Source organism: Haliaeetus albicilla, chromosome 22 (assembly GCF_947461875.1).
Source record: "Haliaeetus albicilla chromosome 22, bHalAlb1.1, whole genome shotgun sequence".
Lineage (NCBI taxonomy): Eukaryota > Metazoa > Chordata > Aves > Accipitriformes > Accipitridae > Haliaeetus > Haliaeetus albicilla.
This window is the reverse complement of record NC_091504.1, coordinates 22,271,362-22,294,144: the sequence shown is the minus strand read 5'-3', so window position 1 is coordinate 22,294,144 and position 22,783 is coordinate 22,271,362. Positions and strand designations below refer to the sequence as shown.

Genomic DNA, 22,783 nt, shown 5'->3' with positions numbered 1-22,783 from the left:
CCCAAAGTGTTTGTCTTCCCCTTCTGTGACTTTAGTCTCCTTCTGGAAAGGAAGAGAGGTTATGTTTAAGTCCTGAGCTGGACAGAGGTGAAGGTGTTGCAGAAATGCAGCTGCAGAGAAATCAAGTGGTCCTGGGGGCATTTCAGCTTGGCTCCCTGCCACCTGATGTATATGTGCCTCTCACTTGAAAGCCTGTTTCTTGTAGCACCTTTGAACCAGTGAAATGGCTTTTGCAAATGAAATTCTGGGTGGCAGGTCACACCTGCTCCTTCTCAGTGTGTGGATGTGGCTGAGTAGGGTTTGGCTAGCTCATTTGGTTGGCAGTCAAGCCACTGTGCAGTAATCCCAGCAGGGACTGATGTTTCACATAATAGTCATATCCCTGGGATTAGGTAGGGACTGTGGTCCTTTGACTTGTAGATCAGGGTCTTACAGTAAAGACCTTCTCAGACCTGTTACTGATGTAAGGTTGTATTTTCCTGCTTGGTTATCTGATGGTACAGGCAGCTGAGAAGCTGGGAGAGACAGAAAAGCTGTGTCTGCTGGTGGAAGAGTTTGATGGTCTGGAGAAAATTGAAGCCTTGCAGACTCATGAAAACAACATGGTCTACCAAGCTGCACTGAATATCATAGAGAAATACTTTTCTGGTGAGGTATGTGAGCTCTTGCTGTTTCTCCTCTGAAAACATGAAGCTATTACATACTGGAATGAAGCACAAACTTTAAGGGTGCTGAAATAGGCTATTGGGAGAGACCTCTACATGACTAAAGTAGTCCTTGCAGCTTGTTCCAGTTGCTTTTAAAGGTCTGTAAAAGCTCTGAGTTGTCAGCTGATGAGTTGCACAACAGATATGGATGCCTTGATAGCATCTTGCTGCTGGAATTTAAACTGGCATCAGCTGGAGTTACTGCAGTTGCTGATATGAATACCAAATGTGGAGAAGTTTCCTCCTTTGGAGCTGAGCTAGCTTGTCACTATGAATGGAAGCCTCCTACTCAGCTGATAACTGTGCTCAGGTTGCATTTGGATTACTTGACCCTTCTCATGCTAATGAACTTATGGAAAAAGAGGATAGGACACCAGCTAGCAGTTGCAAGAGTCCTATGTCTGTCACAGATTCCATGCTTGGTCCTAGCCTTAGTTTCACAGATGGGGAAACATCAGGGAAGAGGCTTAGCAGTTTGGCAGATCTCGGAGCTGCAGCTCAATCTAGATGTGAACTGCAGCAGCAGGGAGCAAATGTCTGTAGTCCTTTGCCTGGAACAGGGTCTGCAGGATGTCCCTGCAAAAGGGTGTGAAGGATGCTCTCCTACACACCGGCACCTGCCTGAGGGGCTGGATGCCGGGGGGAACATCTCTCCAAAGCAGTCCTGGCTTGTTGCTTTTCCAAGCAGGCTATTTAATTTGAGTGAGTTCTGCCACTCCAGATGCTCTTTTCTTCTACCTCTGTCTGAGCCTGTAGTCTTGGCTGCTTTTTGTGTGTGAGACGCAGGGATGCTGCAGCTTCAGTGTGCTGTAAAGAACAGGAGGATCTGATCTGGTCTCCAAGGGTCCTGTTAGAGTCAAGTTGATCTTAACAGCTTGTTACAGCAGCAGAGTTTTTTTTAAAACAAGAGTAAAATGGTAAGCTGCTGTAAAAAAGCTTCAGGCAAATGCTGGTGCAAAAAGCTTAGGTTTATTAAGATGCAGAACATTTAACTGATGGCTATCAACCTCCCCCTAGGAAAATCCAGATCTGCAGCCTGGGACTGGCCAAGATGGACTATATGATTTCTCAGTGAAGAAGCAATACTTCAAATTCTGAAGATGAAGCACTACACAGCTCTGGTGGGTGGAGGTGTCTTGGTAGAGCTCAGACATCTAAACCAAGAGGAGCAAACATGCTGAGTCTTTTTACTTTTGAAACTTGTCAATAAATTGCACTTCTGGCTTTGTAATTCTTGCCTTTTTTTTCCCTTATAAGCTGCTGTTGCAAATACTATAGACTTTTTTCCATAGTGTCTTAAGGCACTGCAGAAGTGTTTTGGAGCTCCTGGCCATGTTTTCTGGGTGGAAAGCACAGCCAGAAACTCCCTAACTGCATTAAGCTGCTGGAGAGCAGGGTGTTACCACCAAATTCAGCTGGTCTTGGTGCTTGTGCTGAAACTTCTAGGCTTGACTTGGAGTGGCTGAAGCAGCTCTGAAAAGCTATTCAAAAGGTGTTTCCACCCTTCTGCAGGTGAAACCACTTCTGTGAGAGGACATCCTTCTAGCAGAGAAGGATAATTGGCCAGGGGAAGGTGGGTCACTGTCACCCCTATGTGTGCTACTCTGCTCCCTGTGGAATTATTGGGGTCTGGACACAGGAGCTGCTGAACAAATGCTGGTTCTTTAGCAGGAAGGCTGTGTCAGAGGCAGTTATTGCAGTAGGAGAAACTTGCTTCCCAGATGCTATCCACTAGCCTGGAGCCCATTGATCTAGAGCTGCCCTTCAATATTAAGGACCTGTATTTCAGGTTTCCATGGCATGTCAGTCACTGCCCCTTGCTGAGAGGAGTCCTTCCTCTCCAAGCCCTCCAACTTTGGCCTCTATCTGCAGGCTGAACTGAAGGCAAGGATGGAGTTGATGTGGCTCTTGACTTCAGCTTGCAGCAAGCTCTGGTGCCCTGCATCCATCCCTGCAGCTATATGTACCGCTCTGTTAGCAGATGCATTGCACAAATGCTATGTGTTGCAGGTTTGTAACAAGCTGCTGGATGCTGCTCCATCTTTGTAGTGCTGATGGATTGTGGAAGGTTCTGCTTAGTACCTTTCAGTCCCCAGAGCTTGGAGCTATCTCGAGGGCTTTGCTCAACACAAGATGGGGGTGGCAGCTTCCTTCTCCCTGCTCTGGGGGGGTTTGACTCTTCAAAATGACCCTGGGTGGGTTCAGGGCTTTGCTTCCTCAGGTGCAGTAGGAGGTGATGTGACAGGTAACTTAATCTGAAGGGAAAAACCTTCTCTCCAGGAAGCAGAACTTCTTCCTCCACCCTGGATCTTTTCATCAGAGGATTTATGCATTTCTCCTCCAGGCCACCCAGGAAAAAGGGAGTTGTTAGTTAAAGCCTGGTTGTGTTCTGTGCCCTGTAAGGAGGGGTGTAGCCCTGATGGTGTGTGCCAGAGCTGGGTATCACTTATTTAATACTAAAATGCTGGAACTGATGAATTGCAAAGTGCTGCTTGGGTTTTATTTCTTGGATCCAAAACTATGTACTTAAAACTGCAATAAAGCAATGCCTGAACATGCAACTGAAACAAGTACCTGTGAAAATCTTTTACTTGTGCCCATGGGTTAACACAAAGGGCTCAGGCTCAGCTGTGCGTGCTTTCTTGTAGCATGCTGCTGCTGACAAGGCTGATACGGCATCTGGAAATGGTCAGATTTCACCAGGTAAAACGAATCTGAGGCAGGTGCTTCCTCAGTGTAAATGGAGACGCAGACCGGAGCTGGGGTCCATGTGGCTGCCCTGACTTTGGATTGTGGTCCAGCACGGGGCATCCCACGTGGCTTTTCCCACAGTCAAGCAGGGCTGTCCCTTACGGGCGCTTGGGTACCAGGGTTGCTGTTTGCTGATGCTCTGCTGACTAAAAGCAAGCTAAAAAGAAAAAGGGCAGAGCTATTTGACTTTTTTTCCTGCTCTCCTGCATGTGCTAGACGTAAACCTGTGGTAGATGGTGTTACGCAGAGCGCTGGGACCAAAGCCGCTCGCTTCCACTGTCACATCCTTAAGGTGCAATAAAATAGTGTCCCTGTAGCCCTGAATGCAACAGAGGGAAAAACGTGCCCCTTTTCTTAAGAGTATAGGTATGTGCTTACTGTCCTGTGCCGTAGGGCAAGCAAAGCGGAGGAGGTGTTTGGGGCGGCACCGCCGCTGTCGTCCCACGGCGGCCAGAGAACCGGGACCGATGCCTGCTGGAACGGCGAGGCCGCTGGGCTGTACCTGCCTGTTGCTGCATCGTGGGCGTGTGAGAGACCTACAGGCGTCTGCTTGCCTGGTTAATTGGAGCTGCTCTCCTCTGATCACTGCTGGCCCTGGCTCTCCTGCCTGGGGCGCAGGCAGCAGCCGCCGAGGCAATTTTGGCTTCGGTGCTTTGCTCCGGGGGATTGGAGCCACCCACTTCTCCTGGTGGGATGGGATGGGGCATCTGTGGGGACCAGCGAGGGGGAGATGCTGCCGTGCTGCTTCCCCAATACTTCCCCAGGGCAGCTCAACCTCCCTCTAGAGATGCACAAAAAAGGTAGTTTTTCTAATTAAACATCCTGCATCCTAACCCCAGAGGAGCACGGTGATGGCTGCTCGGTCCCCACATTGCTGGAGAGCTGGAAAAGGTGCTGCCAATGCCCGTGGTGGCCTGTTTGCCCCGAATTAGGGCCCAATTAATTTATGCACATGAAGCAGGGTCTCTTCTAAAGCACTTTTATGCCTAATTGTTCGTTTCCTACCACCACGGGTGCACCCCACAGCCTCCCCAGCACCGTGCAGACTTGTTACCCGGGTCTGGCTTTGCAGAAGCGGGTGGAAGGGGATTTCTGAGGCTGCAAACCCAGAGCCTGTGGGAGCCGGTTTGGGGAGCTACGTGAGCCAAAACTGATGGTTGGTGAGAAGGAAGAGGAGGTGGGAGAGATAGATGGCTTTGGGCAAGTTTGGCTGGACAGGAGGCAGGGGTCTGCCTGGGATGGGCAGCATCCCGGTGTGGGGACCAAGCCAGGTTAGTACTGCAGGGCAGGGGAAGGCTGGGGAGGGGGATTTTAAGGAAGAATTTGGATGGTGAAAAGCACCACCTGAGCTTCCAGGTCTGCTGCTGCACCTGATGCTTGGCCATAAATCCTTGAGGCTTTCCCCTCTTTCCCATTGCTATTTTGCTTTCTCCCTGGAATTTATGGGGAAAGGCTTTTTCCTCTTCTTGCCTCTGGGAAGGGGTGGGGAGAGCAAAGAAATAAAAGCCAGGTATTTACTGCTTGTGCCAGGCCTCGGGTACCCTCGGCACGTGCCAGAGCAGACAGCCCAGCCCAGCCTCAGCTGCTCGGCGTGAAGCAAGGCTGGCCCCAAGGTTTGCCTCCGTACAGGGAGCCGGGAGGATGTTTGTGCCTCTGGAGGGGTTCTGGATTTAGGGATTTTTCCATTGAATATGATTTCATTTCTGGTGGGAGCGGGAGGGGTGGTTTATGGGATGATTTGGAGGGGTTTTTTGGCAGTTCATAAATCAATAGCTGGTGTTGGGTCATGAGAAGGATGAAGGGATGGGGCACGGCGGAGCTGGCGGGCAGCAGCACCTGAAGTTGTGGCTGTTATCCTGCAAGGTGGGGGACATGGGGACCATCCAGAGCGGGTCCTGGGGGCTGCGCCGGTGCTCCCAGATGCCCAGGGCTGTGGGTGTTTCTCCCAGACCCCACGTGTTTGACGCACACACATTCACACCCGTTCCCCTGCCACCTTCCATGCCACAGCCAGGTCACCCCTGTGCGATCTTCCGCGGCACCCCTCTTCACGCTCCATGCCACCCCACGTGCCATGTCACCCCACGCACTCCTATACACCCCCATGTACCCCCACACCCCTCTATTCACCCTCCATACCACTCCAACACCACCCTGCACGTTGCCCCCCCATGCACCCCTAAATACCCTCCGTGCCACAGCTATGTCACCCCATCCCACCTTCCATGCCAGCCCTGTACCCCCCATTCCACCCCCGTGCACCCCTCGGAACGCTGATACACCCTCCATTCCACCCCCAGGCCCCCTTATTCACCCCCGTCCCCCCCCATTCACCCTCTGTCACCCCCCCGCCATGTTACCCCCACCCCACCCCCCGTCGCCAGGGGGCGCTACACCCCTCAAGCGTGCTCCTCTCTGCGCATGCGTCCCACCCACCCTCCGACCTTCCCATGATGGCGGCTCGGTATAGCCGCGCCGCGCCGCGCGCTGACGTCACCACCCTCCCGGCGTACGCTGGGCGGGGGGGTGTGGGCGTGGCCAGCGCGCTTCTCCGCGGCCGGGCCGGGCCGGGCGGGCGCGTCGGGCTGTGGCGGCGGCGACGACGACGGTGACTGAGGCGAGCGGCGGAACGGGGGAGGCCGGAGATTAACGGCATCGAAACGAACGGGCTGGTCCGCATGGGGAGGTCGGTGCTTAGGGCTGCCGGTTGATCTCGGCGTTGCCGCCGTTTCCCGGCGCGATGTCGAATCCCGGTACACGCCGGAACGGTTCCAGCATCAAGATCCGCCTCACAGGTAACGGGGCGGCGGCGACGTTGGGTGTATCCGTGGGCCCCCCCCCCCACCTCTCCTGGGGCCCGGTCTCCCCTCCCCTCACGCCGTCAGGCCGGGGAGGGGGCTGCCGCCCCCTCCCCGGCCTGACGGCGTGAGGGGAGGGGAGACCGGGCCCAAGGCGGGGGGGGGAGGCCGCGACCGACCTCCGGTCGTTACTTAACTTTTATCCGCCCGTTTTGTGGGTTTTTTTCAGTCCCGCTTCCACCTCCGTGGCCCGGCGGAGCCTTTCTTAATTCTTATTTATTTATATTTTTTTCCAGCCCCCCCCAAGTGTGGACTCCACCTGCTGCTTTGGCCCTCTTGGGCGGACAGAAATTTGGGGGGGGTGTGCTTTTTGAGGAGGGGGTGTCCCTGTCTCCCCCTCTCCTTCCAGCAGGCCAGGGCACCCTGTCCCTTCTGGGGTCTCTTCTGCACCTTCCCCCATGGGGGAAGGGGGGTCCCTGTGATACACACACATCCACACACCCCCCCCAGCACCATGCCCCTTCCTGGGGTCTCTCTTGCACCTTCCCCGTGGGGGGGTGATCCTTGTGTCCCCCCCTTCCAGCAAGCCAGATCACCTCGCTGCTTCCTGCAGTCTTTTCTGCACCTTCCACTTTGGGGGGGGGGGGTGTCCCTGTGTAAACCCCCACCCACCCCATTCCAGCAAGCCAGGCCACCCTGCCCCTTCCTGGGGTCTCCTCAGCACCCTTCCCCAGGAGGGTTTCCAGGGCCACCTCTCCCACAGACTGGCTTTCAGCAAAGCCTTTCATAATTTGCCTTGCTTCGCTTTAGTTAATAAACCCCCCCAGCCTCCCGTGTACCACGGAGGACTCAGTTGCTAATGACAAAACGCGCATTCAGTTGCTTTTTTAGTGTTCGGGGGGTTGGGTTTTTTTTCCTCCTTCCTTGCAACTTGGTCTTGCCTGGCAAATCGTGCATTCAACTTTTGAAGTTCCTTCCCCGAGTGAGAGGTGACACCAGAAGCGGTGCGCGTTGTGCCTTCTTACGAGGCCTCTGCGAGGGTGTACATATGGATAAGCCAACTTATGCTGCACCCTCAAAGATCTGGCTTAAGTCTTCTGGAAGCTGCTCCGGTCGATGCTGAGACTGTTTCTTTAATGGGAAGAGACACAGTTTCTGCTTCTTGAGACTGCTGTGTGAATTATTAATAAATAAGGTCCAGTCCAGCCTTTCAAAGGCAACAGGTGGATGCTTGAACGTCTCTGGGGCTGAAGGAGCCACGGTGCTACTCCAAGTCACTGGCATTGATCTATATAGAGCTGTTTCTGTGGGTGCATAAAACATTGTCAAATAATGAGAAAACGGCCCTAGTTAAACTTCAGTTACAGGTTAACTTGCTTCTGGCATACAACGCAATCAATCAGAATCAGCTCTTCAAAAAAAATCCTGGTTTTCTTTTAATCCTGTTTTTGATTCTGCACTGCTTGTGCTTTAGAGGACCAAAGTTTGTGAGGATAATGTAAATCTGAAAATCCTTTTCTTGGACGTGAGAAGGCTGAAAATATTTTTGGGTTGTATGGATGATGTTTGATCTGAAATTAGTTTTGTGGTGATGTATACTAAATGTCAACTCAGTCATTAATGTGGCTTATTTTTATGCAAGTCAGTCAATAAAAATGTTGTGAGTTAAGTAACTTACGCCATGGTCATAGCCCTTATTCTGAGCTGGAGGATATAATTTAAATAACAGAGAGAAGCTGTTAGTTTTAATTTTAAAGGATGAACGCTGCATCAAAATGCTTTTTTACTTTTAGCATGCACTGTCTTCTCTCCTAGCTGAGAACATTTTCTGGAAGAGACTGAAGTTTCAGTTTATTGAGCAACTTCATGGATTTTTTTTTTCCCCCTCTTCTTTTTTAACTATATTGAAGAAATCTCCTGCTTGCTCAAACACATCTTCTGTTTTTACAAGCAGGAAACCTGGGTGGTGTGACAAAAATTGCTGTATTTCATCAAAAAATAAATTGCTTTGGGAGAGGTTTAGCTTTAGAATCGTTAGGCAATGCTGTATTCCTGGCTTCACTGGAGACTAGTGTGCTGACTTACCTGTTTCAAATAGCTGTAGCTAGCGTGGCTTTTGTTTCCTCATCTGTTTTGCTATTGAGAGATTTGAGCAGATTTAAATCAAGACAGAGGACCTCTTCTGTTATGATTTACTACCTGCATTGTGTTTTCTATGATTAGAAAGCATTTACATTTTGCACTACTGAAAATAGCTGTGTAAATACCACTTAGTCTGAAGATGCCTGTGAGCGTTACTTTGTAAATGGGAAGCAAACGGTGGTAGAATCTTTCATGCTTAAAGACATAATTTTTTTCTTGTATGTTGGAAAGGTATTTGTATTAGCAGCGTGTTGGGATTATTTGATTTACGCGAATATATCTAAAAGTTCTGCATCCTGTGATGATTATCAGAAATGATCTTCCAGCTTATACAGAATGGTGTCGGTCCTATTCTGATACAAATCGTAATGAACTAAAAAGGGAAATAACGCATCCTGTTTAGAAATACATTAAAAAGCCCAATATCAGCAAGTAAGTTGGATGGTGGGTTAAAATGACTTTGTGTCCGATGGATCTCAAACATGCTAATCTCTCGTCGTATCTCAGTTTCTCCAAAAGCCCGTTCCTCTTATTTCCATTGTCGCTTTCACCACTGCTGGTGATGTAGGAGCCAGAGATATTCATGGCCTTGTCTCTTGCCGGTTGGAGCAGTTCTAGGCAAAGTAAGGTAAAACCTATTGTTAAGTCTAACACAGACTCTTTGTATCCGTACCATCATCGGGGTAGTGCAACAGTGGCGGAATTGTCAAAACAGGGATGGAAATAATAAAGTGATATCATGAGTACAGGTGCTCGAAAAGTCCGCTCGGGATCTGCTGGGTCAGGGAGGAACACAATCCACAGGCCAGGGGACCTTTGCAGAGCACGTGTCCCTTTTTTTATTGATGTACTTCTCTGAAACCTTTGTTTGCTGCTGCAGTTGCTGCTCCCTGGGGAAGTTCCAAAGGGTTCATCATCTCCAAGGCTTACACGCGTCTTGCTCATACTGTTATATCACCCAGAAGTACTCGTGAAAACTGCAGTCTCACTGTGCTGGGTATCGGAGACGTTCCTATTCCAGGTAGCTTGCAGGCGAAGGTTGCAGATGGAATTGGAAAGGCTGTGAAGAAGTGGACTAAACATGTAACTTTTCTACCAAAAAAAGCTGCAAGTTGTGTTCTGGCTTCATCGGTACTGGCTTTTTCAGCAGTGTCTCAGCTGAGGTGTTAAAAGCTGGCTGGCTTCTGGTACCATTGTGGAACTGAGAAAAGATTGGGAAGGAAAACGCATTAGTTTAAACTTTATGGATCACTTCATAGATGGAGCAGGAAGGGGGAACAATCTCATGTATAAGGTCAGATGGCTGTGTTGAGGGCTGATGGCAAAACCAGTTTCTTTAACAGAAAAGCAGGAGTTGGTATAACAGGAGAATACAAATAATCTTCTCCAAGCATCTCACTTAGCGAGGTTCAGAGTACTCAAGAGTATAAAAATGTTTTTCTCTTTGGCAGATGTGGCCTGGGAAGATGCTGGGCTGCTGGTGGTTGTTGTTGCAGTTTGGAGGGAGGGTATAGGTGAGAGTCCTCCCAGGTGTGAGGGGGAGGAAAGTGCAGTGTTGGAAGCATTGGGGAGGAGTGAGGAAGATGATGAGGAAGCAGGCGGTTTCTGTGAGGTGAGGGAAAGATTCAGAGGGGATTTGTAGGTAACAAATTTGATTCCTGTAGGAAAGGTGGTAGTGCTTAGCAGTGGCAAAGAAAGGGAAAGAGGTGATGCAGACAAGTATCCTGAACACCACTTTCAGTTCACTGTAGTCAGCACAGTTTAGGGAAGTCCCATCTACAAAACCTGACCACTTAGTAGCTGGTAAATGGGTGGCTTCGGGTCTTTTTGCAGATATGCATTTGTAATTTAAGGAATACATAAAAGAAGACAGCGCCTTCAAGTAGAAAACAAAATACTACATTACCTTAAGAGCAGTGTTCGCATAGGATTGTTACAAAGGCACAGGTTAAAATTTGTCACAAACGTCTGTGTTTTGCTTCCCTTTGCTGTGTTGATCAATACATTAGTCATGAAAGTTAACTGACTGATCAATAGCAACACTAATATTGGTGACCTGGGCAGTTTTATGTCCAGTGTTCAGAAACAATGAATATCAGTGTAAGGATCTCTATATCAGACAGACATCGTAAATACTTCATAGGCTGTCTGTAGGTTTATGGTCATACATTAGAAAGACTACAGGTTGCAGGCTAAGAGCGCTGGTGCAAGAAGGCAGAAACGGCTGGCCGCTCAGCCCAGCCCGCCGTGGCATTTGGAATTTAACATTGAGCCAGTTTTGTGCAATGGGGGGAACACAGTGGGAAGTGGCAGTTTAGTAGCTCCAAATTTATTTTGCACAGTAATCTGGGAGTATGTCGAAATCTTATGTCTCGTTATTTTCTTCTCGTAAGGATTTTCTCTACTCCACGTCTTCTGGGAGCGGGTTGCCTGGTTGTGGTTCGAGCGCTGGGTTGGAACTCGACGCTGAGCTTTGCCGCAGATTTCCTGTGCGATGCTGAGCAAGGCGCTTAATCTCTCTCTGCCTCTCTTCCTCATTTGTGTTATGAAGTAGTAGCATTTTCATGAAGGTAGATTTGTGGCTGTTCGGAGCCCCTTGGATAGGGATGGCAAAGAGGCTTGGGGCATATAACTATGGGGACTTTAACAACAACAACAAAAAAAATCTTGCTTTCATGGGGGGGAAGTGGAGAACGCAGCCTTTGCAGGCAGCCAGCTGGCATCTTTGGGCTGCTGGAGTGGGAATCCAAAGAGCAATCTTTTCCTCTGGGCAGGCTATGGGTAGCGAGTCTCCTTTTTTGTTTCTCCCAGTAAGTCAAAGCTGTGCCAGCACTATTGTCCTAGTGGAAGTAAATTAAATCTCCAAAAGGAGTTTGTTTGAATATCCCCCTCAGGCAGGGAAAGTAGAAACAATAACTACTTTATTCCTAACTTGAAACTTTCTTTTCTCAAATTGAATGTCTTCATATAAAGAAATGCAATTTGGGATGTGGTTGTGCAGTTACTTAATGATTTCTTCTTCTTTATTCCATACTACCCACCAGTCTAAGAACAGTTTTCTCATCTATTTCCTTAAACGGCTTTATCACATTTCTAAAATTTTGTAGCATCATACTTTCTCTTTGCGTTGCAAAATTAAGCATCAATTCTGGGTAACATGAGCAGTGTTTCCAGTTTCTCAGCGAGGAAGTTGATTTTATACCGCCATGTTATATGTGCTGGGTGGCTGACCTCTTACTGACAGCAACTCAGAGACTGCTAAAACTGTCACTGTAAATACAGACAAACGAGACCCCTTGGTTGTTTCTGTAGCTGGCTGGAGGTGTGCTTGGTGGGTCACAGAATGAAGAAGTACTGTACGGAAATACCATCCGTGTGTGTGTTTTGGAGGTTTACCTGGACTGCTGCCCAACTTGAAGCAAGTCCAGTGGATGTGCTTAAAGTTGGATTAATCTGGTTACATTACTTGCTGCTATTTATGGTTCTAGACTTAACTACTCACTCGGCTGCCTTGTTGGTCTGGGCCATGTTGGTACAGGTAGCGCAATAAGGCAGAGTGGTTTGGAAAAGACACGGTTAAATTGGTTGGTGTAGTATACTTGTGAAGTTTAGGTATGTACACAGCAGAGCAACTCATTTAAGACTTGAGTGAAGAGAATGTTAAAAAAAAAGGCTAGAAGAGACAGTTCCATCTGCCATCTTTTTCCCTAAATTAGGAATTGAATCTCTTTTGTTATGTTTTTCCATTATGATTCCTCTGGAAATGGTCAAAATATTACTGTGAAAAGGACCAAATTCTGGAATATCATTGAAAGCTTTTACCTGTATTAGCGCTTTGACATTTTTCATGAAAACTGATGCTAATTTATTCTCCCAGAGTGAAACAAGCTGTTTCTGAAAATGGTTTGTTCTTTCCTATAGCAGCAGTTGCAGGAGGAGAAAGGAGTTGGTGAGATCTTGAGTCTCGAGATACTTGTTGACAACCACCACGTTGTTCCTCCTGTTGTGGATCTGTTTAGTTTTTAGGGTACGTCTGTGTCGAGGTTTCACGTATGGTCCTCGATGCTCTTGCCAATGCCAGGATGCCTCCTCTTTTGACGGTGAGGACAGCACTACAGTTGATCGACTTCCAGCTTTCTTTACCTTGATACCATCTCACCTTCTTTAGCATGTACGTTGGAAAGCTTGAAGTTAAGCATGTGGGTAGTTGACATTGAGCACTCATGCTATGGCTATGCAGAGGAAGCTGCACTGGTCTCAAATTGTGATGTTTTGGGTGCTTACAAATGAGTTCCTGCAGATACTGCTGCAGTAACTCAAGATGTTATTTCCTTGCTAGTCTGCTGACCCCCATTGCCAAAAATTTGTCACCCACCATGAGGAAACTGGTGGAAGAAAACCTGTGCTCATACTTCAGCTGCTTCAGTACAAATTCAGCTTCCCAGTGTAAGTCTAGCTCAAGAATTTAAACTAAGATGCTGGACTTTGAAAAGCTGAGGTATGTGCATGTGTTGCCTTCTGTTGGGAGTTGATTTGGGGAGAGAAAAACAGAAGCGAGAGTAGTGATTTCTTAAACCATGAAGCAAGCTTTGCTAGAGCTTGTTTATTAGTATATATCAATTTACAAAATATTTATTGAAGTATTAAGGTAATATAGGAAGAAACCGGCACATATGTTTGCTACAGGAGAGTCAGTAGGTCCGTCACAGGTTAAGATGCTACATGTTTTTAAACTTTGTTTCACATGTCTTTGAAGGGAAATTCAGTAATTTCTGAGAGAGGTTCCCAGGGGATATTTTTCTGTTTTCCATCTCCATCTTTCTTTGTGAAAGTCTTAAAATGCAATGGGAGGACATAGCAAAAAATGTTGACAGTTTTTCTTTCAAATATTCTCTTATGAACTGGCAATACATTGGGAATATTTGGGGGTATAGGAGCTGGATGATAAATTTGACGATACTTTAGTTGAATTGGCAGAATAAGCATGCATGCTGTTTTAGAAAGAATCTCTCCACAGGGCTGTAATAGCTTGATGCCTTCCTCTTCAGTAAGTCATTTTTGTCAAGTTAAAGGCCAAAATTCAAACTGGCTTGTTGTCAAGGACACTAAGCACAGCAGGCAAAAATCCCCAAGGCTACCCAATTCACAGCATAGATAGATAAAGCTGGCAGAGCATGGTTTACTCGTTTACTCTTCTTCCCCTCCCCCATGAAAAATCCTCTTGCCTGGGTTTTTTTGAGGATAGGGACACTATTACGCATACTAATACAATTTAACAGAAAGTATTTAAATGGAAGGTTTGTTCATCTGTTTGTGGGTACAACAATCCATTATTGTGTGGGGGTAATGCAAAAATAATGCACAATCCCCCCAGTGACTGCGTGGTGCTGCAGGCTGCTCCGCCTTCCAGCTGTGCTCACCTCCGCCACAGCTGGAGGGAATTGTCATGGGCAGAGGATCGACTCCACCATTGCGTCCTGGTGAGCACCAGCCCTTTACGTTGGCTGTTGTGTGATGAAGCAGTTCAAATGGGTTAAGCTCATAATCCTAAATCGTGCTGTTATGACCATAAGAAATGATGGAAAATCCTGTGGAATTAGGTGTTTGTAATAGCTTTGTGTTTTACACTTTGGTTCCTGATGCTCTTGTAAGAATATACAGCAGCCCATTTAGGAATAAAGGGCGATGTTAAACCATGCTATTAACTTCGAGTATTATTGACCACTAGAACTCTCCAGGAATATTATGTGTCCCTGAATGTCCTCACTAATGTGCAGTTTTAGCCATGGTTGGTTCTTTTGAATCGTAGATGTTTCTTTCCCAACTGATTGTGAAGAAGCTCCGCTGAAGAAAATAAAATTTGTTTCTCTCTCTTTCGTAGATAACCTGGTATTATCTTTCTCTTGCAATAGTTTTTGCTTTTACAGTTTTTGCTTCTACAACAAGTAGTAGGTAAAGAAATATTTTCAATAGGATGCAATCTTTTTTCCTCAGATTGATGAGGTCTTTCTAGATACATTTTATTATTGGGAGTAAAATGGCATTTTTATATGAGTGAATTAGGAGAAATAGCGTTTTCTCTGACCTTTTCATATGTTTGCATTTTTGTCTTTCATAAAAATCAGCCTGTTTCCTCTGATGGTTTGACTAAAATAAAATGCATATGTTCTTATCAATTTGAAGTTTCCATCTCTTGTTTACTTCACAAAATGGCAAATTAAATTTGCATGTGTAAAAGTCTATTCTTCTAATTAATCTCCCTAGTTTCCAGGATAGTATATGAAAAGCTCTCCTTTGTACTTTTCTCCTTTAAAATAAAAGTTAAAAACCCATTGAAGATAGTTGCCTTTTTATTTATTTTGAATTCAAGGCAACTACTAACATCAGTCTGAACTCTCTTTTTTCATGGTCCTGACTTTTCTTCCTCACACCCCGAATGTGGTCTGTATTGCATCCCCAAAGCAAACCAGACATTACAGCAGAAAATTCAGTCCCTGTGGTCAGTGTTTTTACATCTTCTAGTACCATAGGGTGTATGACCTGAAAAGTTTATTGAAAAGTAAACATCTTTTGAAATGCATGTGCTCCATTTTCCTGAAGAGCAAAAGAAAAAAAAAGTAGTCCAGACTGCATATGAAAATTAACTGAGTGTATGGAATGTGCTGTTGCTTTAACATCGTTTTTTGACTACACAAGTGCAGAATTTAGAAAAGCAAGGAATTTCAATTTGATTCAGACGTGCAGTGATTGATATACTTCCAGGGGAAGCCTTGTTTTTTATCCTTGCAGCTGATAAGTTTGGGTTTGTTTGGTTGGGGTTTTTTTGCATGTGCAGATGTTTTTCTAAGCATGTGGGAACTTCAGTTTAAACTCAGAATTAAAATGCAGAGGTGTCATATTCTACAAGTAGAAGTCTAATTAGCAGATACCCCATTGTTGAAAAAAGCTTCTTTAGCATTAATGGGAAGAGGATCTGTTAGATTTGGTAAACTTTGGGTTTGGAATCAAATAGGTAAATGTAAGCTAAAGGTCTGATGTCAGCCTTTGAAAGAAAAGTTGGATGAATTTTCTGGGCTCTTGAAATGACATTTACTTCAGTGTCATATATAGTAGAAATTCCAAGCAGCAGGTAGCCGTCATGCTAAGTACTACGATGGGCCTGTTTGTATTTCATGTGTCTGTAAACACCCTACTAAATAGCAGATCAGAGAGAACAGAAATGGCTTGGTGGAAAAAACAAAATACCTGAAGTGTTGGGAATTTGCTTTTGGAATTTGCAGAGTATTTCTGCATACGTAATTTCTCATCTCCCAGCTATTTCTTACTTGAAGCATTTTTATGCTGTGATCTGCTGATGCATTTAACCCCCTCCTGAAACTGTTTTTAAACCAGAGTGAAAATACTTGTGTTGAGGTCCCCCTTTCACAGATGAGTGCTGAAATAAGGTGAGATAAGGTTAAAAGGCATAAGTAAAGTTATGGAGCTAGTAGGTGCCAGCGAGTGGCACAACTGTTTGAAACACTGGTCCATCAGCCTGTGAATGTACTGGAGTTGGAGAAGGGGTCCAAATTGTGAGCTTTTACGCTTTAATGACTGTTCATCTTGGTAGTTGTGTGATGTAACCAAGTTGTGTGATGTAACCACACTCGGGTTTAAATCTCTGCCCCTGCACCTTTTCCTAGATGTGCTATAATTCATTAAATAATCCAACATTAAATTTACTACTGTAAATAGGCTATAGGAATAAATGTCTGGCTTTTTGTAGGACTGACTTCTGCATATTGTGCAATAATGAACTAAAATATGGTATGCTACATGTACAGCTAATGTGCCATAATAGAAGCACCTACATCTTTTCGTCCTTCTTTCCAAGATTTTTAGGGAATTGAATGTTAATAGACTTTTTTCAAGACTTATTAATTAGATGTATCTGCTACAGCACGATAAATGAGCACAGGTATGAGAGTCAGTTGGCCAGCCTGACACCAGTGTGCAACCCCTAGATCTGCTTAGGGTAATGTAATCAGTTCCAATAATTGCGCTGTCACCAGCTCTTATTAGTGGTGCTTTTACATGGTCTAGGAGACTTAGGCAAACGAAACATGTAAATGGGCGCTTTTCTGTGTTGTGTTATTTAGTTTAGAATTAAATACCTTCTCAGCGTTAAAGGTCTGTCTGGTAACAGGATAATACTTCAGTATTAATCCAACAGCTTGGCTTGGACTTGCAGTCACAGTGGTGGCAGTTTTTTAGGGGGTTTTGGGGGGTTGGGTTTTTTTTTTTTAGTTTAATCACAGAAGTAATTTGACTAGTCTACAAATAGTGTTTTGATAAACTTCAATAGAAATTAGCAAACCAGCCATCAAATGGGATTTATAAAAAGTTGCATGGGAAAATGTGTTGTAAGTAGTCTGCAATTCAAGGCATTTCCTTCGCAGGATGCTTATCAAGTCTGCATATGCTACTTTCAAATTGAACTAGAGCATAGATGAGAACTATTTTTGATAGAAGGGGTAGGGAGGGGAAAGAAAACAAAGCCCGGTTGGAAAGTAGTACCAGGGTTTTTTTTACCATTGCCTTAGGATGTAAATCCTACAAGTGTGCAGAGAGAAAACAGACTTTGAAACACCAGAAGGAAGCAGATTAATCTGTGATGTTTGAGATGATGCTGGTAGTGTAAACGTGATTGAAATAGTCATTGTAGGAGTGGTGAGTAAATATACTAGAAACCTTTGGATAAATTGACTTCTCTTTGATAGTCTGTATACCAAGTAAAGACAAAATGTCCTGCTTGTTTCTGTGATGTTTCTTCACTAGGGAGGCTGTATTAAGTGGAGCAGCTGCCAGTTTTATGGACGGTCATGCTTCCAGATGCCTATGTAGAGCTCTTTTTTTATGATAGCAGCAACCAAAGACTCGTGCAGGAGGTCCTGGTCATGGCTGCCAGCCTCTTCTGGGGTGGTGGAATTAAGATGTTGCAAGACCAAGGGGAAAACGATCCAGCAAATATTTTTGCGGGGATTTCTTCTAGGCTGGAAAGCTGATATTAATCAGTTTTCTAGGCTTTCGGTGGTTTCACAAATCAGCAGTAAAACCTGGTACACGGAAGCTGTCTACAGAATTTGGGAGATGGTGCTGCCTTAGTTGACCATCAGGCTGATGGATAAACTTATGGGACAAGCTTAATCTTCTTTCCAGACTGAAAAATTACCAGGATGAAAAAGGGATCGCACTTCTCGTTCTCCTCTAACTTATGTTTGGCTTTTCATCTGGTTTCAGTCAAACTTGATAAGGGCAGAGATGTTAAGCATACCGGGTCTCCAAGACTCCTGAAGATGAGTAGCTTGGTAGAACAAATCCCCCCTCCCGTGGTCCGCTGGAGCTGCTGGAGGGGGCAAAGAGGGGTGCCCAGCCCCAGCCGTGTGGACTGGAGATGTGGAAGGAGCAACCTGGGAGAGTGGGAGAGGAGCTCTGAGGTACGAAGGGGAAGGATATACATGTATTAAGTCCACCACACACCTATAGGTAAATCAGGCTTCATGAATTAAACTCCTAATTGCACAACTAGACCGAGAGTGGTTTGGGGGTTTATTTTCCCCCAGAACTTATCAACATTCTCCAAGAGAAACATCCAGATGACTTTATCAAGCACCTGTAATAACACTCCCTGTATGTTTGTTTTGACTTAGGGGGTTTGTTTTGCTTTTTAATCCAGATGAAATTGTGTGTTAATTCCTTACACAAAGATTCATCTGTGTCCTGTGAGCACGTCGCTTACAGCATCAGCCAATGCATCAACCTCCTACTGGCATTTTTTAATTAAAAGAACAGCACTATCACTTCAAATTAGTGCCACATAGCTTATTTTAGTAAGGAGTGAAATGGTGTTTAAAGGTTTTTCTCTTATGAAAATTGTTTATTAAATTTTGCTCTCTTTCGGTTCTGTCTAGTCATTTGTCATTCAGTATTTGGAGAATATCAGATTCCTAGGTGTGCGAGTCCTGTTAGTGATATGAATGCAAGTAAAAGGCTTGCTTTTAATATCTCAACTATTTGATAAATAGGAATCACCTTCTTAAAAAAAACAAACCAAACAAATATATTATTTTATGGTTCCCACAAAGCAAGTGTTAGCCTGTTTTCAAGTGCATTCCCTGTGTTGAGAAGGTAGTGAAGAAATAGATATTTCTGGGAGCTTCTGTGTCATGAACTGTGAAGAGATGTTTTTTGTAATCCTGTTCAGTGAAACTGTTAGGCCTCCGTTATACTAAATTACTGTGAGAACAAGTAATGTATCCAGCGAGACCTAGCCCTAGTGAGAATTTTCTTCATACAGCATTTCATTTTATCTGCAATATTAGCACTGTTAACCATCCGTGCGAAATGTAATGTATTGAATCTATTTAATCAATTTAAAATGGAAAGCAAATGTCTTAGGCTTTGACTGAACCAGCTGTCCTCATGTATTGTTTTTTTTAGATATTAAATTTTGGACTTTGGATGTGTTAATATAGTAGTTTGATAAAGAACTTTTTGTTTAAGAGATCTTCCTTCATATTTTTTGTTGCCGGATCCTGCAGCCAAGTGGTGTCACTTGCATAAAATCTTATGTCTGAACATGAAACACATACATTAAGGTTGTATAGGAAGAGGCATGGTATCTTTTCGTTCCAGTTCCAGTTTATTTATATAGTACCTTTGATCCGAGGTATCTCAGAGCAGTAGTGGGATTATAATTTATTGATGTAATGGACACTGACATTTTGTACAAGGAAAACAGCAAACAGTTGCTGTTGCAGGCAAAGTGATGAATGTATAATGTTGAGAAAATTGTAACCAAACATCCTGGTCAGAATAATGCACTGAAACATTTTCATCAAGATCCCAGCCTTTGTGACTGCAGATTCACTTGGGATTAGAAAGGGGGTTTCCTTTATTGAGTAGTTTGCAAGTTGTTCTTAAAAAAAACTGCCAGGGGTGTGGGGGAGGTCCACATATGTTGCTGTTAAGCTACTGCTGAGAAACTGACTTTGCAATGAAAGTGTTTATTTTTTTAATTAAAAAAAAAAAATCTTAGAATGCTACACGCATGCTGTATGTTATCTGTTTTCATTCTAAACTCTATTTTTATTTTGCTCTCTGAAGCCAGTCTATAACTAAAACATTCTTAGCATCTTTTGGCTGGAGATTTACTCAAGGACGTTTTTCATCCTGCTTTCAAGAAGATGGTTCCAGCCTTTCTTGAAGCTGCTCCAAAGGAAATTTCCTTCCTCAGCGGATTCGGTGACAATGAGGGAAGTCACTGCTTACGATCCAAAGGCTTAGTGACGTCCTCCTGTTCTTGTCATGTTCTACTACACTTAATCTGAAAGCAAATGGAAATATTTAACATAGCTAGATGGTACAGGATAAGGGTTGGAGTCACTCTGTATCCATGATGTTAGTTCTGCTTGAGCTCACTCAACTCATGAGTTGGTTGTTAGCAGAATAATGTGGATAAATGTTTTATGGGCATGAAGGAAAGGGACTGTGTCAATGTCCATAGGCAACAGACCTCCCTCCCCACCTTCCGACTAAATCGAAGGGTATTTGCCGTCGCGGATTGGTTTTTCTTGCTCAACCATAGATTGGCTCTGACCAGTCTGTTTGTTTTGTCGTTCATCCCTGGTGACTGTCAGTAGCACTGGGCTGAATAAACAGAGACTATTGATCAAATTTGAAGTCATTAACTTGGCAGTTTAAATAGATGCTGTCCTATATAATTAGAACAAGGGAGTAACACATAGGCTGATACAGCTTTATTCTGAATAAAAGGCTCCTTTTCATGAATCTTGTTTGGTGCTATTCAGCTCTCAGTTTTGTGCCTTCACGTAGGTCACACAAGAATTAGACATTTCGTTTAAAATACCTAAAGTGCAGAGGATGGCTTTGCTTGTGTAAGAGAGCGATGACACTGATATAACATGGATCTGCTAAACTTTGATACCAATTGGAAATCGTGTTTGGAGGAAGGGGGTGCTGACGTGAGGTTATTGGTTAACCACATCCAGCTAGACCGTGTCTCGGGGAGGAATACCGCTCCGAGCAAGCGAGCAGCATGACTGCCAGCTCTGAAGCAGTAGCGGTTTTTGATTGTCCATCTCGCTGCTGCTCAGCTGAGAGAAACACATGCCTGTTAGATCTGGATGTTTATACTCAAACACAACGGGTGATTAATTATTTCTGAAGGAAGACGTTTCCTTTCAATGGCTACTGTCATGCGATGTGCCTGTCAGCCTTCTAAATCATTTTAACATTTTAGATGGAGCATGGCCGTAAGAGACGCCGAGTATTTTGCTGTATGTGTGCTGGACTCCTTGAAGATCCGTTACAGATGACTGGCGGTGTAGCGTGAACGCACCGGCAAGGAGCAGCGATAATATTAATATATGTGCAGCGTGCGCCTGCAGACAGCCCGGTGCTCCTGAGTCACACTGCTGTAAGTCCCTAGAGAGCGTGCAAATTCAGCAGTAGGATGCACACGTATTGACCCACATTTCCTCGGGCAGAGCAGCAGTCACATGCATCTCATTGCTTGGAAATCAGATGAGAACTGATGTAACTTGGTTCATCCAGCATTTGCATGACCCGAGCCAAAGTGCTTTTAGGGATTTACCACTTGTGTGACTAATACGTGATTAGGTGGATTGTAGAGAGTGTGTGTATGTGCTCCTTGTAGACAAGACTTGCTGTATAACAGCAGCAGCAGCAAAAAAGTCTTTTATGCATCATTCTCTTATTGTAGCTTTTAAATAGGACTGGTTATTAAATCAGGGTGGTTTTTTTTTCCTCTACATAAAAGCTTTTGTACTAATTCCTCAAAGTTTGTTACGTAGGGATGTTTTTTCTGCAACCAGTGCACAAATGTCCTATAGAAGAAAATAGTGATTCTGTACTGGGGTTAATAGAAAGAACAAAAGTAGGTGAATGAATGATAAAAATTTGGTTTCCAAAAGTTATTAATATCTCTGTAATTGCAGTCTTTTTTTGGAACAAGCCTGGTTTCTGTCCCGTTCTCCTTTCCCCTCTGCCACAGCTTCCTTATTCCCGCACATACCCACACACAGCCCCCCTCCTTCCCCATTAACTGGTGCCACCGCTGTCACACGCACCCCCTGCGAGCTCAGCAGTGCTGGCGCGGGGCCCAGGCTAATAAGCCGAGACGAGCTTATTGACTGGCAGGTATCCAGCATCGCCGCTCACCTTTTAGCATCGGTGCCCTTCACAAATACAGTTGTGCATTTGGGGCTTACTGTGTTTTTTTCGTTTGTAAACAAGGAAGGTTTAAGCAGAGCTCTCTGAAAAAAATGAAGAAAAAAAAAAACACATAAAGAAAGCAGAGAGCAATTTGTAACATCTTGGGTGGATGTTAAAAGGGATTATAACTGCCTGAATAATCACAAAACAAACTACTGAAGATTTTAGAGTTGAAAATTTCCAAGAATTAAAAACAATATTCTAAAAGAGCTGATGTACTTTACTCAAAATCAGAAGTGTTGCCAAGAAATTAATTTGGGTGAACACAAGTTTTCTTTCCTCTTCCTGAATTTAAACTTTGCACCTTTATTTTAGTTTTTGTATTGGAAATTTTTCCCTTTTCGTAGCTAAGCACTTAATCAGCCTGAATTATTTTTTAAATTTTACCGGGACAGTTAAGCTGTCTTTTTTCCAGTTTTTTGCATGTGCCTCTTGAATCGTCTGGAACCTGATGGATATAATTTGAATATGAAATGGTAATGAAGACAAAAATAGATGTGTGGCTGTATTTTGCCCAATGCCAGTACGCAGAGTTGCTGTAACAGCCTTGTGGTTCGTGTTCCTGCAGAACACCGGTCTGACGGCAGCTGCTGCAAGGGCAATCCTCCTCCGTGCCGATCGTGGGGTCCTGTGCCCATACCAATGACCAAGCTCTGCTCAGCCCAGCTGAATGGACTTGGAAAAAATACTGGATTGTCCTTTATGTGAACCCCTGCTGCTTTCTCAACATATGGCGTCAGTTGTGTGCGACAAATAAAACTGCTCACCTCCTCTTTAGTACAGATTTGCTACAGCAAGGTATCCAAGTGCTATTTTGAACAACTCTGGCTTTTTTTTTTTGCGGTGATAGCTTTACTTGACTGAGTATTTTTAAAACAAATGCGGTCTTCCCCTTTTAGTCATCTATACTGTCTGTTCTGTATTGACAGCAGCTGAAACCCAGCAAAAGAATGGAGGTTAAAACTGTTCACCAAATACTACATGTACAAGAGCTGGTAACAAGGTATTCATCAAGAAGAGAAGTCAGTAGAATGTTTTAATTCCATCTAGCTTGAGCAATTCCTACGCTTTTCCCCACAAGAGACCAAA

At 44.7% G+C, this 22,783-nt stretch overlaps 2 protein-coding genes across 7 annotated transcripts in view; both read left to right on the top strand.

The window, feature by feature from the left end:
- The window catches only part of KPNA7 (karyopherin subunit alpha 7), a 61,387-nt gene extending 58,126 nt beyond the window's left edge, over positions 1–3,261 (top strand). For 2 of the 3 annotated variants that reach the window (XM_069810349.1, XM_069810351.1), the window contains exons 12-13: positions 504–653; positions 1,725–1,938. In XM_069810349.1, the coding sequence (XP_069666450.1) occupies positions 504–653; positions 1,725–1,805 (231 nt within the window). In that variant the 3' untranslated portion in view covers positions 1,806–1,938. Of the gene's footprint in view, positions 1–503; positions 654–1,724; positions 1,939–2,496 lie in introns of those variants that run through there. The other variant, XM_069810350.1, reaches the window with a different exon arrangement.
- Positions 3,262–5,997: 2,736 nt separating this feature from the next.
- The window catches only part of SMURF1 (SMAD specific E3 ubiquitin protein ligase 1), a 47,629-nt gene continuing 30,843 nt past the window's right edge, over positions 5,998–22,783 (top strand). For all 4 annotated transcript variants that reach the window (XM_069810348.1, XM_069810347.1, XM_069810346.1 and 1 more), the window contains exon 1: positions 5,998–6,253. In XM_069810348.1, coding sequence (XP_069666449.1) covers positions 6,199–6,253 — 55 coding nt within the window. In that variant the 5' untranslated portion in view covers positions 5,998–6,198. The remainder of the gene's footprint in view (positions 6,254–22,783) is intronic.